Here is a 20,085-nt window from a genome sequence, read left to right on the forward strand (position 1 = left end):
TATAACGCTTTACCTCATAAAATTTTAAGTCCTCATGTTTGACATATTAGTCCTTGTTACATAACCTGAGATTCTGAACTAGAACAGTAATTGTATCAATTTTCTCAAACCATCCCTTATGCAGATATCAGTTAAAGATATCCATGAGTAATATGTTCATTCAAATAAACCTCTGTTGGGATGCCCGTTATGACCCAGGAACTGTGGCAATTATGCAAACATGAGTAAGGTACTGTGTATCACTTGCTATCTGGGAATTCATCGTTTAGCTGAGAGAAAGGCATGTAAACAAAACAACTATCATAACGATACAGTAAAAAAACTTTCTATGAAAAATAATAGAAGGAATGATATTTCTGCCTGGGCATTGTAGGGGAAGTCTTTCAAGGGAGGTGACGATCTATGTCTTAAATGACAAACAAGTATTAGGGTGGGGGTTATGGGAATTACAACAGTAGCTGAGACATTATTTTCTAGGCAATTTATAAGAATCTTGAAAATCAGTTCACTACTCAAAACTAAAATATATTCTATGTTCAGTTTAAGAGGAAGCAAAACTATTTCAGTATAATGGAAAATTCCTAACATGCTATGAATGTTCACTAAATACTAAATAGTGAGAATCTCGATGACAGTACAAAAATAATAACACAGATTTTCCAAATAATTATTTATTTCCTACATTTGTAAATGTAGGTCACCTCAGAGACAGCAAAGAGGTATGGTCGATGAAATATATTCTCCAAAATTTCACTTTATATATTTAAAGCTTATAATAAAATTTCAAAGAAGACTTAGATGAGAGTATGAATATATAGGATTTTAAAGCACACCTTATCCCCCCCAATATCAATTAGATAAGTATCAGGTGTGCTGTGTCAGTATACTACACATTAACACATATTTGTTTAGAGGGTGGGACAGCAAAGAAAATTCTATGTCAATATCATACATTCAGAAAGCTACAGTGGCTAACATGTGGGAGCTAGCTGGAGACATGCAGTCCCTGAATTACAAATAAGATCCAAAGAGAAAAAAAGGATCTCACTTACTGAAGAATAATTTACTTATTCTTTACTTGGTATACTGTACATTGGGAAATTCCTGCTTCTAGGATCCAACGTTAGTCACTGGCATATGTCAGACTAAAAACAACACAGGCTCTACTCCATCAAGTAACAGCAGTTCTGTATCTTATCATGGCATCTGAATGAAGAACATTACCAGAATCCCTTTTCTAACTTCTGATGAAATTTTAGATAAATAGTAGTAGATATTATATATGTTTCACTGAAATATGAAACATTTGGCACCCATGTACCAAAATATTACTATAAAATATCGTACAATACAAACTGGACTCCATTCCATCTTGATTAACTGTCTTCAAATTGCTAACAAAGCAGCCAACAGTGAAATCTCACAAACCAAGTATCTTAAAATTGGCAGCACATTTTCAAAGTTTTTCCAAATTATTTTATCTTTACAACTGCATTATAATGCAAATAAAGTTATAATTTTCCTTATTTCACTGGAAACACTCCCCTACCCTGGAGTGACTTAACCAGAATGATATGCTTTGTTACAAGCAGAAATACAGCTAGAATTCAAATTTCCATTCACTGTATAGGAAAATACCATGATCCTATTGCATAAAGGGCACCATAAGGAAGAGAAGGATCAATGAGACATGAATTCTGCCAGTAAGAGAATTGCACTCAACTTCCAGAACATGTCTTTCAAGGGATTACATGTATTCTTTCTTCCAGCTGTAGGCCCTCTAAGACCACTAGGAGGAGAGCAACCTCATAGTATCTATAGCAAACCAACAAGCTGCAAGGACCTGGTTGTCTGGATATCCTGGGATAGATTACAAAGCACAAAGCTATCTCAAAACTTCTCCAACTACCTCTTCAGCTACTAATGTGAGAAATGAACTTCTATGTGAAAAATAAGCCAAATATTCATTAGCTCTGTTACTGTAGATAACTCACTTTTCCAAACCTTAGTTTACTGGTCTGTAAAAGTAGAGTTTAAGACTACATACATGGTCTACTAAGACCAGAAACAAAACGTAATTCCAAATTAAACTTCATTCACATCTTAGCTTGTATCCTAGTGTAGTAAGGGCTGCTTTGAACAATCTGTCTGTAAAAGAAACTTGTGTTTAGATCATTTATCAAAAGCATGGTTTAGAGTTGGAATAATAATTAGAACAATAATGATCTTTACTAGAAATCGGTCCAGTCTTTTTCTGTTTACCAAAGTACATAACTACCCAGCTCTTGAGAATTATTTAGGCCCCTATTTTCTTATCACAAAGCATACTTTTTAAATAAAGGCTAGAAACTGCTTGGGAAACTAGGTACTGTAGTTAAAAGTTGGGAAAGGGGAAGACTACATTTTAAATTTTAGATAATTATCTGTTCCAAGACAATCAAAATGCCTGCTTATTTTTCACAACTCCTTATTACTTTCTTTTGAGAAAAAAAGACTGCCGCTATACCTATTATAAACTAATTTATAAAACTCTGAAAATTAAAGTTGTAACTGGATTTTAGTAATATGATAGAAGAATGATATATGAAAATAATAAATAAATTTCTAATATTAAAGTTGAATCTTTAAAAAGGTGATTCTTAAAGAACTCTGCTCCTGATTCAGACCTTTCCTTGGTGTGAGAGTACAGAGAATTCTAAAGTCAGATTTGCAAACCTGACCATTTAACAATTTAAGATCTGAGGTGGCCATTCTTGCAACTATCCCATTAGCAATGACCAGTTTCAACACATAATCACAGAATGCCACTTTTCTATGTCTACTAGGTCAGTTTCAATGGGCACAAATTAGGCAACTGATTAAACAATAATAATTATACAAATTATTATATTTCATGAAGACATGCTAGAAAATATCTAAGTCATGCATTCAGGATATCCTGGCAATTTTGCATATGTCTATTACAAAGATTTTTTTTAAATGAAAGTGTATTTTTAAGTTTAAAAGTTGTATTTTTTTTTTTTTTGGTACGGGGGATCGAACTCAGATCCTCCGCTTGCAAGGCAGGCAGCGGAACCACTGAGCTAAATCCTCGGCCCCTAAAAGTTGTATTTTTAAACTTTTCAGCAGAAGTACACTAAACGGGTAACAGTAGCACTTAAATGGGGAAGGCGGTGGACAAATAGTCATGATATAGATGACAAATAACAGTGAATTACCTCTGATTATTCTCTGCTTAAGAAAAATTTTCTCAAGGATATACTGATGCTGCTTCTGAAACCACACTTACTTATTCATTTTGGTCTCCTTTTCTTTCCATACTTATATCTCTTCAAAGAAAAACAGCATTTGTAACTCAGCCTCCCAGTACTTAAACCTAAACGTGGTTTAAATAATACCATCTATTTTCATTCAGTTGTTTCCCAAAGTGTAGAGATTGCCAACCTCTAAAATTACCTTCTGGATTATCTACATTTTGTTACCAATTCTTCTTTGACTGGTAATAGCCAATTACCCAGAAGCAAGAATTTCAATCCACAGATGCAAGATCAACAATAAAACAGCAATAGTCCTATGAAGTTCTTGGATCTCCTATTACAGTATATTCTGTGTCCTTGCAAATTGTCTTCTAAAACAAACAGTAACAAAGTATATTGCGAATGTGTCCATAAACTCAATCTTCACTCAAAATCATCTTCTTCACATTGAACAAGCATAAAAATGTTCATCTAGCTGATGTGGTGGCACACGCCTGTAATCTCAGCACTTTGGGGGCTCAGGGTGGAGGATTACTGCAAATTTGAGGCCAGCCTGGGCTATACAGCAAGGCCTTGTCTCAAAAAAATGTTCATCTAAGGCTCTGCATCCTCCAACTCTAAGTGGGTTATGGAAATACTTTGTTTCACCATTCTACTCTACTTACAACTAGGCTATAAACTGAAAGAGCTTCAATACACCTATCTGTAAGCTAGACTTTAATCTTGATGAGTAATACCTATAAGACAACAATACTGAGCCAGAAAAGCTACTAAAGTATATAACAGGATCTTGAGCCTGATATTTTTAAATCATAATTTTACTAGACTCAGGCTACAAGTGTATAAAAAGATTAAGAGCAACTGGCTATAACTTCAAACACTGAGCCATCAACTCTCAGGTTTTATCACTTGCTACTGAATGAACCTTCTCATTTGCCTCTTTCTTTTCCTGTAAAATGCAAATATTAGAATATCTACCCACATCACAGACTTTTTATGTAATGTTCTTAGGATTAAGCCTAATATAAAGGATCAATAAACTTCAGTATTCTTTTTATCATCAAGCTCCTACTCATTAATTTGCTTGGCATACTGCATGAGACACAGTAAATCTCAGTGCTATATCAAGAAAATTAATGGATACAAAGATGTGAGTTACTTTCTTTAATATGAGTTTATGGAGGAAAGACATTTGCTGACATGTTGGAATGTCATATACTGTACTTATAAAGTATTTGAGAATGTAGAAATTCCCAAGTATAAAATGTAATACAAACTTTATGCACTAGGTTTAAGACAGGCTTCACAGAGGTCAAGAGACCTAATTAAGTAACACGCAGATCAATCTGGAATCACACTGCTAAATCCCAAAGTAAAGACTACATTTTGCTCATATATTAACTCCAATAACTTCTAAGTCTCCAGAATATAGCATGTACTTAATAAAAGCTAATCGAATAAATACTTGCCTTAAATCTTCTACGAGGCCCCCAGGATCTTACAAGTAAGTACTGAGTAGGCATTTAATAGGCTAACTTTGTGTAATGATAGCCATATCTCCACAAATTTAATTTCCCTAATGTCCTCTAATTTCTTTGATGTCTCTCCAGTGTGACTCCAAAGCACCCTAGACATCTACACCTGCACACTAAGAACTGCCCAGGAGATGATTACTAACAGTTTGAAGAGAATGGAGACCAAATACAAAATCCTGAACCAAATCGAGCACAGGGCTGAACTTCCAAAAATGAAAGTTAATAGCCACCTGAATTTCAGAGAGAATTCAAGCCAACAATTATCAATTTAACTTTGCTTGAATGTGTTCTTAGAGATTATTCACTATAGCTTTTAGGAAACCTGGCTCAACAAAATACCATGATTTTTATTCCTACTGAAAACAAATCAACTATAAAAAGAAGTCCCCATGTCAGCATATCAACTGTTTTGCATTTGAATTATGTTGTCAAGTCCAAAACAATGGAGCAAAACTAAAATCATTTAGGCATGTGCCAATTAAGAGCATAAGCAATGAAATAAAAAGATGAGGAGAAAAGCACCACTTAGAAAAAAAAATTAAATAAAATCACCCCAGTTAAATGCCTACTCCTCCCCAAAGATTTTCACCTACATAGAATACTTAGAAAGACTCATGCACAGTGTAATTTCATATCCATTTCTGGTTCTATTTCTGCACTGAAATATTTATAGAGTGTTCAGTGTTTCTGAAGTAAATTATACCTAGATCTTGGTAAAGCTGAAATCATTTAAATTACCTTTTTTGTTCAATTATTTGAAAGAATAGAAAAAGAAAGCTTGACAGAATAAAAAGATATATTAAGCAACAGCCATTTCATAGTTATAATTGCATAGCTTAGTGGATATTGATGTCTTGAGGGTTATATGCAGTCACCACAGCTATTTTTACCAAAGGCTTCAAACAAAATGCAAATCAATTTATGTTTTATGAATATACACATTTTACTTGAACATGAAACTTCTTAAACCATGAATTTCATTGGCTTCTATGTAAGAAATAACATGAAAACACATTAGCAGTACACAAAACAGAAACACAGTACTGTGTTGAGTGAATACTTTCCAAAATAAATCAGATACTCAAAATTTAATAAATATTCTTATACTGTTATGAATTCTAGAAGTTGTCCAAATTCTGAATCATTGTTACGGACTGAATGTTGTTGTCTCCCTAAAACTCGTATGTTGAACTCTGAGCCATCAATATGATTATAGTTGGGCCTCTAATGAAATTATTAGGTTTAAATGAGGTTTGGGCCCTGATCCTGTGGTCCTTATAAGAAGTGATACCAAAGAGCATGTGTCTCTCTGTGCAGCCATACTGAGGAAAGACCATGTGGCACACAGCAAGGAGGCTGCCAGGTGCAAGCCAGAAGACAGCTGAGGTCCCCAGAAATTAATCCTGCCAGGCCCTGACCAGGAACCTTTGGGGTCCAGAACTGTGAGCAAATAAATTTGCTTTCTCAGACACCTAGTCTATGCCACTTAGTTATTGCAGCATGAGCAGACAATCACTACTAACATGACTTTGATCTGAGAACCAGCAAGAGTCTATCCACACCTTTTACATTACTGTAAATGAAATACTGTATCTGAAAAGTATTTTGTCCTTATTCAGCAATCCAATCTTCCATCAAAAATGTAATAACTACCTTAAATACATGTGAGTCATGCACACACACACACACACACACACACACACACACACACACGACAAAGCTCTTGAGTGCCTTGGGGCTCTACTATTTTTCAAGACAGGAAAAGAAACAAAACTAATGGGGGGAGTTTCACAGTGAAAGGCAAATAATCAACTGTGGCTACAACATCAGATGGTCAACTCTGAGGGTTTTACAGCCACCTAAGTCCACGCTGGATAGGGTTGTGCTAAGAAGCTGGAACTCCTTTATGAGGTAATTTCCATATAATTATTTGTTAACTTAGGTACTGCTTCCACAGTAATATCCAAGTGTATCCCTCTCAGGAATTATCTCAGTTATTTTGTCACTGTGCAAAACAGTAATTTTAAGAAAGCTTAATTCATGACAGATGAAAAAGTCATTTTTAAACAATTAGTGATATTCACGTATAAACTATCACTATATATTTAATCAATGTCATACTATTTATTTTAAATGAATTAATTATGTACATAAAGCAATTAATGTCAATAAATATTTTTAATGACACAATTTGGAGAAAACTAAATGTATATGAAAATCATCAGATTAAAAGTGCAAAATTTCACCTAAACATAATGTATGGTGTATACTTTAATCATAAGTAACTTATTATCAGAATATCATGGATTCTCTAGATACCATTTTTATAAGGAATATATACCTAACTTCAGCTATTTATCACCAAGCATACAACTTATAATAGCTTCTGATTCATAATTCACTAAATGTGATACTGACTCAGGAATATTCTGGGATATAAGAAATGCTATTCTATAAATGTTAGTAGTGATCTGAAGGGAGAACAGATTTTAAAAGGGAAAGACTGGGAGTTAGATGACCAGATAAGAAGATAGTGCAATAATCCAGGTAAGAAAGAAAGGAAACTGTACTTAGGAAGCAGAGATGACACTATCCATGAGCCAACTGGCCATGAGGGAGTGGGAGAAGAGAGCCAAGAATGACTCTAATGTAGATTTCTGATCTAACTAATGCTGACAAATAAAAGTTTATGTAAACCGAGAGCTAGATTATTCCGGAGGCTTGCTTATGCACATGTACACACACATAAACATATGCAAATTGCTCTATATTTCTGTTTAATAACACCATTGTCTCATACATTTCTCTCTCAGTAGCTGACTGTGCACACCATTCACACAATGAGAGAATTAGATGTTGACAAATGGCAGGGATGACACCATGTGCTAACACTGTAATTCTGAAATGCCCTGACACAAACAAACTAGACCACCCCTTCAGCATGAAAGGAGGGTTGCCAACATGGAGACTGCAGATAAGAACTGATTTTTCAATAAAAATTATTTGTGTTTCTTTCTTATCTCCAGACAAAACATTTCAGCAGCAAGAAAGAATCATCTCCTATAGCACTAATTAGCAACGTAAATCTCACCAAGAGCAATGCCAAGATATTTTATTGTTTGTCACTATACATGGTAATACAATTTCTGACATTTTATTCCTCTAAAAAATGTAACATCTTTAATAAGCCACAGTACAAAGCAGAGATCCTAATTTCACCATATCATCACAGAGACTGCAAAACAGAAAACATAAAAAGATCTAAACCAGGAGGTAAAAACAAATTTATTCTAAGCATTAGCAGGAATTTTAAAAAATCATCCATATGCCAAGAATTACAAAATCTAGGGCTGTCAAGTGAATGTTCCACATTGCAAAATCTACTATACAGTATCTCTATAGTCTAAGGAACATTAAACCCAATAGAGATTGTTTATAAAACATTTTAAATGTCCCTACCAGGATATGTAAATAGAGGCTGCTGCTCTGTAAATAGTTCATCTAACAGGTTTTTTTTTTTACAGTAAGGCATCTATGATATTATTAAAACCTGCCTCATAAATATTGCCCTGTTTCTAACCTAACAGAATTTTTATTGCCTTGTATGGTTGTGGTTCGTGTGTGTGTTTCTCTTTATGACTCTCTTACCCTCATTAGAAACTACTCACCTATTATTAAGTAACATAAAATCGTATCATGGTTCATGCCACATTAATGACAAGCATTTTGTAATGGTATTACTCGGCACATAAAAAATCAGTCCTCACTGATGAATGGTTGTTTTGCTCTGGCTATGTAAATAAGGCGAGCCCTACTCCATGACCCTGCAGCCCCTGGACTTGTCACATTAACAGAGCACACATTCCTTTGAAAGCATCACTGTAAAAATTACACTAGACAGGGCAGAGATAAACAAATCCTCTGGCATCAAAAGTGCCACAATCCTCTTTGTAAAGGAAAGATAAGTTCTCAATAAGCAAATCAAAAGCAGAATTAGGATAACCCCCACAATCACCCAGAGCAGGGTAATCGTAGTTGCTTTTCTTTTTCTACACAAATACTGCAGACAAGAACATATTCTACAACAGCAGACAAACTCCCTGAAGAAGAGGAAATGTTTAGCTAAAGGGTCCACAAGAGTATCAAATATCCCACTGCAAAAGCAGCAGACTAGAATATGCACGTAATCCCCTCTGGCTAAGTAGCATGGCTATTTGATTGAACAGAAGATTCTGGTCATCTGAAAAACATTCGAAACAACTGTGACTGATCAATTGCTGACAGCCAATATACATAAAAGAATGGAAGCCTAAAATCCTCAGTAAAGCAAATGTATATATGGATGAGACAATTTATAATATACAATTATGTGCATAAATCCTTCTATCCTATTATATAAAGGGGAAGTAAAATTTACCAAATATATTTTCACTAAAAGAAGAACCAGATCTAGGACAATCATGCTAATACCATATCATTAATATTTTTTCAACAAAAACCACATATCCTGACAATGTATCATATTCAGACATCTTTTTTTAAATTCACATAAAAATTACTTATTTCATTCTGGCTTTTTCAGATAGACTCTAGTCACACTACAAATTTCATTCAATAACATGATGCTACACAAAATATGATGTACAAAAGTGGTCCTCTCTTTATCTGTCTCTGTAAAAATACATAAAGTGTCACTTGAAAAGATAAAAAACAGTACAATGTCAAAAATTTGGTCTCAGATAAAATAACAACATCACACATACTGAACATATTCAAATACCCATATTAGCTTTGCCAAAATTATTGTGTAGTTTTTTTAAATTGTAAGTTACAAAGGAAAACCAGTGGCTTTTATAGTACTGTATTTGAAAAAAAGCAACAGAATAACCACTTTACTTATTCAGAGATAATCTGCTAAGATTATCAACATGCATATACTTAGCAGAATTCCCTCAAAATGGATAGGCTCCTTTTGAATTAAAAACAACTACCGAATAGGATGAAAAGTATAATCCATTATGTTAAGAAGCTTCAGTCTGAATCCAAGCCAGTCATCACTAAGCACTAGCAAAGTATCATCTTGAGAAAGATTATTTATTCAACAACTATATATTGAGTATCTACCAAGTACCAGGAGTCCTAGGTACAGAATGCTGCTCTTAAAGAGCTCACAGACACGAGGGAAGACATACAAAAGCAAAATTACAGTACAGTAAGGTAAACGCAGGAGGAGACATGGCTGGCACACAGAGTATGAGGACCCCCATAGTAGTGACACAAATGGCTTTTTATTAATTACAGAGAAGAAAGATGCTGGATACAGACCCTGTCTTCTCTTTCTTAGAAATGCTAGGTACAGGGCCGGGGATTTAGCTCAGTGGTTCTGCCACCTGCCTTGCAAGCGCAAGGACCCAAGTTTGATCCCAGGTACAAAAAAAAAAAAAAAAAAAAAAAAAAAAAAAAATGCTAGGTACAGTGGTGGCCCGTGTGGGGAAGGACTATTAACATTATCACCTATCCAGAGACCAGAGGGCTACGGCCACATCAGCAACTTTTTATCAGGCAATCTGCGTTTCTAGAAAAACATATCATTAATAAGTACCAAGAAATTAGTCAGACTTGTTTGACCTTCTGATGATGGAATTTCTAAATTTGAGGAAAATACATACACAGTTACACTTCATTTACTGAGCAACCTTAAATATTTGGAAAACATTTCAAAGCTTGAAAAGTACAAAAACAGTACATTTAGTCAGCAAATAAATGTCAGTGTGTAAAACCTAAAACAACATTCATGTCATATAAGACAGTCCCTAAACTCACTCAAAACTAAGCATGTTTATTTTACAGATGATTCTAATAAACAAACAAGAGCTAGAACACAGAGGAAGAGTGAGCAGAGATACATGGGCTGTAAGGAACAGGTCACAACTGATGGGAAGTAGGAGAGTTACAGAAACAGTGAAGAGAAATGAAAACACAAATACGTAGACTACAGCCACTCAATGCAGACCTACTTTTACAAAAGAGAACTTAAAAAGAATGGTAGTCTCCTTTTTTGCCTTTTCCCTTTCCTCTTCAACTTGAGAACTGCTTGCTTTCAAGTAGGACTTCTAATAACACTATACTGGTCCATCAGTACTTTTAAATTTTAAAGTGCTGTTGGGAGCCCAAACAGGAATTTTACAGTTGAAGGTACATACCAACTGACAGCAACACAGCCACTCCCGTGCAAAAGGCTGTCCTACTGAACGGGATGCAAACATCTATGTCTAGGAGATGTGTCCCATGTCAGTATTGGCAGACAACTCTGCCACAGAGTGCACTTTCAACAGGAACTACTATCTTCACATGTTTACTTTCATTTTTAATTTTGGTTGTGTCACAGATGTTTTTATTGCTTTCTAAATAGCATAAATATTTTCAGGGTTATTGACAGATGGCAAGGATAAAATTAATTTCCAGTTTTCCACGTTTGGTTCCCTAACTCTTCAGGCTGACCTCTGATTCGGAACACAATTACCTTCAACAGGGCTATGAAGCACCATCAGCAGCAAGTCTGTGGTTGTTGCCACCACTGAATGAGGGGGCAAATACCTGCCAGCACAGTGCAGTGATACCATCTCAGGCTGCTTCTTCAGAGCAAGCACAACAATGCCTCCAAAACAGATGAAATTCTGAGCATTGGCGCCTGATATCCCACTGAACTGTGATACCCCTGGATCGAACTCGCAAAGCATACATTTTAATCAGCTAGAAGATGCCGTTACCCACACTTTAAAGTTACATAAATTACAGGTGGAATGCATTTTTAAAGAAAAAGTTGGCCTCAGAATATTTATTTCTCTCAGCAGTTCTACAGCAATCAAAAAACCTGGAAAAGGTAGCTTAGTAGGTTTCATTTTAACCAAGGTAAAACTGCTGTAACTATGATGTTGCTATCTCAATGAACTGCAGCCAGCAACTCACGTATAAAGTGTACTCATTGTAACATGGGGAATGGCATACACATATGATGTTATCATCCCTATTTTAATTTAGAATTAATCTCTTGTTCTCCTCATTAAGTAGTGTTACCTACATACCCCTAGACTGCTGGCTAGGCCAAATCTATAAAACTAATACAGAAATAAAAATAAAGGGCCATCATGGATAAAGAAAATGTGGTAGAACCATAAATGGAATATTGTTTGGCATCAAAAAGGAACAAAGTTCTGACAGAGGCAACAACATGAATGAACCTTGAAAAAAATTACTTGGTAAGTGAAAAAGCCAAAGGCTACATTTATATGAATTCCATTTATACGTAATACTCAGAAGAGCAAATCCATAGAAACCATAAAGATTAGTGTTTGCCAGAGGCCAGGGGAGTGGGGAATGGGGAGTGACTGCTAATGGGGATGGGGTTTATTTTAGGTGATAAAAAGGTTCTAAAGTTAGACAGTAGCAATGAATGCACAACTGTGTGAATACAAAATAAACCACTAACTTGTATATTTTAAAAGGGGGAATTCTATAATATGTGAATTCTAGCTCAATAAAGCTTTTATTTAAAAAGGGGGTGTAGGAGGGCCCAACAGCTGATAAAAGATACCCTGAAATAAGAACTCTTAAAAGTAAGACACTAAACTCTTAGCTACGTTTATTGGTGCTTTCAATTTTATTAGTGTTGGCTCATCTTTGTATCCTGCGATCCTTCACTGTTTAATTTCAGAAAGACAAAATCTTCTTACAAGAAACAGAAACAGGGCTAACTCTAATGAGGGGCTAAATCACAAAGCACTGCCCCTTGTTCACAAAGTACAATTCAGTCTATATCAATCTATCAACTTACTTATTAACAGGCAGTTCCAAGGAAATCTTAGGTCACTCAAATATTTTGTAATCACAAAAGAATTTGCAGGTAGTTACTTAATTCACAATCAACTACAATGTGAAAATCTAGATTACCTATTGCTTTGAATCTAGTGGAAACTATTAATCAATCATAACAGGAAAAGTTTCAAAAACAAATACTGACCTTGTTTCTTTTAATCCTTCCTTCTGAATGACTTCCAGTATCTGCTTTGCTGTCATTGGTGAGTTGGGGTGTTTTTCTAGTGCCTAAAATATAAACATAAGATTCCTAATTATTGGATGGAAGTATACAAATGAAAATGTGTGTGAATCATGCAATCATTGCTTAAAGTTGTAAAGGGGAAGGAGCTTTTATATCAAACTAAGTTCTCATCAAACAGCTAAGGTGTCCAAAGGGAAAATGTAATATTTTGCTGGGCTTCTAAATCAGCAATTTCTGCAGTATATGGGGCCATTCTTCAAAAAATGTCAAGGAGGTTTACACACAAACCAAAAAAAAAAAAAAAAAGTGACACTTAATGAAACCAAGCCAATATATGGATATAATCTTTATTTTTAAAAATTGCTAATATTTTATAGCCAAAAACACATCTTCAGGCTGTTAAAATGTTTCCTTAGTTCTCAGACCTTGGAAATATGAAGCCTGGATGTTACCAATAGCAAAGAACAAAATGGTCAAAAACAGTCTCACAATATTCATAGTTTGATCAACCACATTGGTATTTTTAAAAACAAGAAACAAAATTAAATCTTCAATGCTAAAATAGCGGAAGGAGAATACAGAAGCCAAGGGCAGTTGCTGCTGTGTGTTTTCCAGTTCAGCTCAGTTTCCTTTCCTTTGCCTTTTCCAATTAATTTTAAGTAAATCCTTTCCACTTTCTATTCAGCCCATCTCAGTTTTATGAATTCAGTCCCATTTTCTTTCTCTCCTCTTCTGCCCTGCTTATACTTTTGGGAAGGGGGTTCTCTTAAACAAAGGGTATGGCAATAAATGCAACACAGTTGATTATTTCCACAGGCATTAGACCACCAGCCCTGGTAATCAAATTTTTTTATTTATCCAGGGACTTAACTCCATGCAGCAGAAGCAATCAACAGAAGATCCCACACTGCTCACCCACATGGACCTCAGGGACCACCTCTGGGTATATGAAACAAGACTACACATCTCTTCAAATGACCTCCTCTCTAAGGGAAATTACACCTAATTAAAGATGTTATAATGGAGCTTCCTTCACAAGTCATGGCCCCATTCAACTGGATGGTGCTAGAACTCTCATTTATGATTATTTACTAGAGGGATTATAATTATTAAGAATTAACAGGGTTACCCTAAAAGGCTTCCCAATCTGTTGACAAAAGCTCTATGATCTCTTCTACTGTCAACGGTAACTTTCAACTAGCTCAATAGTAAAGTCTCTGTCCACCCGGGTCCTCCAGCAAGATACATGAAACCCTCACATTTAGGCAGCTCCCTATTCCCCCTTTTCCAGTTCATGGGCCATTTCTCCATTTTCTCAATCTTAATCAGTTCCTTACTCCTGGTCAGTAAGCTCCGTAAGAATATAGAAATCAGAGTCACACTAGAAAGAGTGTGTGACGTAAGTATGTCCCCAGGAAAGAAGGAAAATGGTCCTCACAGAGGACGAAACTGAAGAGCTGAACTGAAAACTGGGAAAGGGGATAAAAGAAACAGGCAAAACTGTATGGGGGAGAAAGAGCAAAGGCAAAAAAATATTGGAAAAAAGGCAATAAGGAAACTGTATAATAATGCTGAAAGGGGGAAAAGATTTGATCACATAGAAAGGAGGAAAGAAATAAGACATGAAAACAAAAATAGCTGACAGAATTTTCAAAAAAAGAGAGATTGTAAGTAGAACAGCATATAATTATGAATTACAGGAAGGAGATGTTGTGGTCACATGGTCTACATATACGGTGGGCTTCATCCCAAATGAGAGGCAATGCGGGGAAGACTAATGGTCTCTCATAAAAGATATGGGCAGAAGGCCAATAGACACAGACAGACACTAAGCAAGCAAGGACAAGGGGAACAGGAAAGTAGGAAAGTAGGGTTGAGGGATGAGGGGGCATAGGAAAGATGGGAAATAAAGGAGGAAAATTGAGCTGAACTGGGAATGTCTAAAAGCAAACTGGTTCAATCCAGAAAGGGCCAAAGAGGAAACTCCAGTGTACTGGGCAATGTTTTAACAGAAATTTTGGTGCACTCAAAAGTGGGGTTACTCACTGTGGAGGATTCCCTGTTTCTCTTCCTGAGTACAGGCCCCTCAGCACACCTGGGCAGCTCCTCCCAGCAATTGAGAGAATTTGGATAGCCCTGTCCCCTTCTCTATGACATCACATCCTACTCTACAAAGGAAGTAAAAGTGCCAAGAATTACATCAGGAAGTGGAAGAGTGGCAGGAAGGAAATGATGAAGCCACACAGAGCACCAGAAGCCACCCTCAGTTCCTGCAAGACAGAGAAAGGAGACAGAGAAGAGGAGGTTCCTGGGTGTAAGCGAGCTTTACTGAACTCTAGCTGTGTACACAATAGAACAAGATAGAAATTACCATCGCTGAACAAAACATTGATACCATCGAAATAATGTGAGGCAAGGTAGAGACATGAATCAGACTCACAGACAGTCATACTCCAAACATTAGAGTGGGGAACACTCACAGTCAGAGTGCACTGGCATCCTAAAGCTCTCAGGTCCAAATGGTAGACTAATTGTCACGGCCTCAGCAGGCTCCTGGGCATGAGGCATTAGTTGACCTTGGACTTGTTTGGATTTTGTAACTATATATGCAAAATTTTCTATTTTTATACAAGCAATTCTATCACCTTACACATACATTGGTTTCTGATTTTATGCACTGAAATTCCTTTTATCCAGACAGCATCCAAATACCTACAAATGTTTCTCTTAAGTATTTTTATATAGTTATTCTTTGGTTCATCTGAAGTTTTTATTTTTGTACCAAGCTGAAATATTGACTTAAACCCCAACTTCCCACTCATAAGCCACATTTCTCTAACATTATCATGTTCCATAACCCACACATGGTGAGGCATTCTCTACCATATATAAATATAAACATCAAATATAAATATAAGAGTATACTAGAACATTTCAAAATGTGAAACCAACATATAAATGTGGGAACCCTACATAAAAACACATACAGAACTGTTTTTGTTGAGCTGCAGATGAGACATGAGAACCCCCATACTACTCCCTCTAACGGCTACAGGTATATCTAGGAATCTTGAGGGTTTCTAACCTGCAAATCACAGTTCTTGGGGCTTTCCAGGGATCCCGCTGAGTTCCACTGCTCTTTCAGTCAACTGTTATGTGAGCATTACACTGTTGTAATTGCTGTGACATTATAATACATTTCACTTTCTGAACAGGACACATCTCTTATTATTTCTTCTTACATTTTTAATTATTCACTTTATTTTTCCAGATGAAATTCAGACTGGATTTGAGTGAAACATTTAATTAAATTTGGAAGGAATGTACACACATTATTCCACTTAAGATCTATTTTTAAATGTACAATAACCTTTTTATTGCTTTATATCTTTCAGTTGCAGTTATGAACTTTTTCTGTAATATTTTCATATTTTATTACTAGTGCATTCAACAGCCACTGAATTCTGAAAATTACCTATACAAACAACTAATTGAATTTTCAAAAGTTCTGATTATACAAAAGTAAAGAACCTTTCTTTTTACAAATAAGATGCATTGGCTCCCCTTTCTAACATGTGTGTTTTACTTTGCTTCTCATATTATTTACTTTGGCTGAAAAGTGATCTTTTCTATTACAAAAAAATTTGAAAATTTTATCATTTATTTCCTCAAAAACAGGCCCTTAACACTCCTGCTGCCATTTGTTGCTAAAGATAAGCATTTTTTTGAGACCAGTCTGGCTATGTAGCCCAGGCTGTCCTGGAACTCATGCCTCCTGCTGCAGCTTCCTAAATGCTGGGGCTACAGGCCTGGGCTAACACATCTGGCTATATCCAGAATGATTAGAATGAGTGCTGTCAATTGAAGGGTGTAATTAGAAACCAGTGGCCAGACGTCACTGTCTCTTCTGTACAAATCAATCTGTCCAAGTGTTCAATCTTAACATAAAATGTCCTTTCTTTCTTTGTACAACAGATTGTTCTCCTGTGCCAGAGCTTCATTCGTGATCCTACTTCACTCTCCCTCTCCAGGAGCTGCCTTGCATCTGCCCACCTCTTCCAGTTTTCAGCTACTTTCTTTCTCTGGCATTGTTTTCCAGGCAAGGTTTCAAATTCAACACTGTTCTCTGAAAGGGGGAACTCTGCACAGTCAGGGACACACTGGGCACATATCATCAGCTACCTTCCTAGTAAAGGATCTTTTCTTTTTCACGGGAGGTGAACAAATGTGCAGAACTGGCAAATACAGGATTGTATTTCACCTCCTTGCCTGGCTGAATCAGAGCCTATCTCACAGACATCCAGATTCATGCAAATCAGAAGCAATACAGTCTCATCCCAGAAATTTCCTTCGCAGACTTCCACATGCCTCATTGGGGGAAGAAATAAATCTGCCCCAAAAGACAACAACATATGCAAGGGAGGCGCAGTGACCGGGTAGTGGCGAACCACCTAGGGCACTGGCTGCAACACAGAGAATGTGCCTTTCCATGCTTAAGTTCACTCTTTAAGCACTCTTCTGAACCAAGAACACTGGCTCAGATATCTTAAAGGCTTACTCAAGAATTCCTTAGTGCCTCTCAAACAGAAAACTCATTTTAAGTGTCCTTAACATAAATACAATAGACCAGTGTTCACTTGAAGGTTAAAATTTTGCCCTTTCAGGACTTAAATAAAACTTTCTGTGAGAGCCTCTTTGATTGCAAAAAGAAAAAGGGAAGAAATGAAAAAAAAGAAAAAAACCTCGCCACCATTTAAAAATCACTTCAGTGTTTACATTTGTGGAATCCTAAATGGGTATTAATGACAGGCTTTCTGTCCTTTTCCTAACATTAATGTGTCTTTTCCTAATCCATACTGGCAGTTCATTAAAGTGCTTAGATGTTTAAGGCCCCATGTCCTGGGTAAAGGATTATGGGGTTATAATAACAATAAACTATTATATAGTTCTCCACAATTACAGATTATTTTCATACAACATAAATTATTTCATTTGCTTTTATATAACATTATTTTATTTAATCCGTGTGCTTCATAGAAGAGGCATTGTTAACATTCTGTGAGATGTACAGAGCTGAATTAATTGGTCTGAGGCCATAAAGCTAGGAAGTGAATGAACAGCACTTGTATTTATGATGATATTGATAAAACAATGTTTAAATATAATAGGGTAAGTTAGTACTTATTAAACAACTCCTGCGTACCTAGTCTTCTGTAGTAGTTTGACATTATTATACTAACCTCTAGAATCCTATATGCAACCTTTCCTATCTCTGACTCTTCAAAACCCTCAAAAGACCAATATCATGTTGATGACACATGAATTAGGATCACTTATACTCTTCAGATGAGAAAATAAATCATCTAAAATGTTACAACACCTTGCCAACTACCAAGTTCACAGATCAAGTCAGTTGTTTGCTCCTAGCATACGTGGTTACTAATTAAGGTGTTAAAAAGAATAGAATTCTCTATTCTATTTGAATGCATTTTATGGGAAAATTATATGCTGTAGTAGTCATGAATGTATGACTTACAAGACATAAAGAATCATTACAACAGCCCAGAGAATGAATCCTACTTCACACAAATGCAGCACACTCTGAGAAGATAGTGTGTCCCAAAATTGCACGGCTAGAAGTTAGCCCATCGGACACTGACGTCTGTTCTTTCTATCAAGGTGAACTGCTTTTCATCAGTAGCCCAGGGCTATTTCAGAAACCCATGGCCTAATGGCAATATTATATACAGGCTCTGTCCCACTTTGGCAATCTTACACTCAAGAACAATCATTTTCATAGAACTCTCAGATGTGGTTTAAACTGTACATTCCCTTGGCAATATCTGTCAAAACTGTCATTAATTAGTGTAACCTGTTTAATGATATTCTTGCCACTACACTGCAAGCAAGCCTCATGAGATGAAAGGCCTCAGTCCTCATTCATATCTACATCCCCAGATTGCAGCACTGTGAAATAGGCTTTAATAAATAAAGACTAAGGTAATTTGGGAAGATGGCTTGATTCATTCAATATTTAGAATTTTTATAGAATAATAATGAAGATAATGAGCTTCAGAGTCAGATGAGCTCGGAATCCCTACTCACTAGCTGTGTGATGTTAGATAGAAATTTCACCTCCCTGAGTCTCAGTTTCTTCACTTTATCATTCATAAAAACGTTGTGAGGACTAAATGAGATAACAAATGTAAAGCACTTACAGCAATGAGCCAAATGATCTCCAAAAGCAGTGAGAGTTTACATTAGCTAATACCCCCATAGGAGAAAAGCCCCCTTCGTGTTCAGCCTAGAAACACAGATCTTGTCAACCCACACCAGACAGCTATTAAGACACTGACAGACATTTATATGTGGTCTCTCTGAGATTTTGTGAGCAAACTACACCATTCTCTACAAATCAGGTTTAGCCAGACATTCTCATCCCTCCTCTCCTGGCCACCCTCACATGTATTCTACCAGAGATCCAAAGCTAACCTGAACCACACCATACCTGGTTTCACCACGGCATAGGTGTTCTTCTTTTATACAGATAGCAATGGAAAGTGAGAGACACACAGAACCTACATGATGATTTAAAAAAGTAAATGAAAAATAACAGTTGTTTAAATGATTATAAATATGAGAACTGTCTCAAAAAGTCAAACATCTCTTTCATGAGAGACAGATTCTCCCATTGCAGAAGTCTGTAGGCAGTCTCTATTCAGAGCCAAGCAGTTATTAAAAAGCCTCTTTCTTCTGTGCATCAAGTAAAGCTTCTCCTTTGCTTTCTTTTATTTCTACCAAGTACTTCTAATTTTTGTCTTTGAATATAACAATAATTATCTTATATTAAATTATAAGCACTCTCCTAAAATGTAAGTCTCAAAAGCAACTGTGTTACACTGATTTATATAATGAGGTCCAGTAACTTATTTTATAGGATAGGATGCCTCATGATTTTTACACCATTAAGGGCCAAGTCTTTAATGCCCTTTGTGTCCAGACCAATGGAACTTTAGTTTCTTTTATCAATCAGTTTATTTCAAATAAAAGTTTGCAAATATTGCCAACCAAATCATCCTTCTTTGATAATTCTTCAGTTTTCCAATGTCATTTTTTAAAACACTGCATGTCTTTAACAATTGTACTCATTAAAATAAATTAAATACCATTGATACTAACTTTACCTGAGGCTTAATCAGAATAAAATACAAAACTATTAAATTGCTCCTCCTGT

General features: G+C 35.9%; 1 protein-coding gene across 1 annotated transcript in view; it reads right to left on the reverse strand.

The window, feature by feature from the left end:
* The window catches only part of LOC147830127 (putative Polycomb group protein ASXL3), a 57,912-nt gene that overhangs the window by 15,057 nt on the left and 22,770 nt on the right, over positions 1-20,085 (reverse strand). The window contains exon 2 of the mRNA XM_087193633.1: positions 12,813-12,895. Within this exon, the coding sequence (XP_087049759.1) occupies positions 12,813-12,895 (83 nt within the window). The remainder of the gene's footprint in view (positions 1-12,812; positions 12,896-20,085) is intronic.

The sequence above is a fragment of the Heterocephalus glaber genome, unplaced genomic scaffold (genome assembly GCF_053883595.1).
Source record: "Heterocephalus glaber isolate CG9 unplaced genomic scaffold, H.glaber_assembly_v1.0 deba00000331, whole genome shotgun sequence".
Classification (NCBI taxonomy): Eukaryota; Metazoa; Chordata; class Mammalia; order Rodentia; family Bathyergidae; genus Heterocephalus; species Heterocephalus glaber.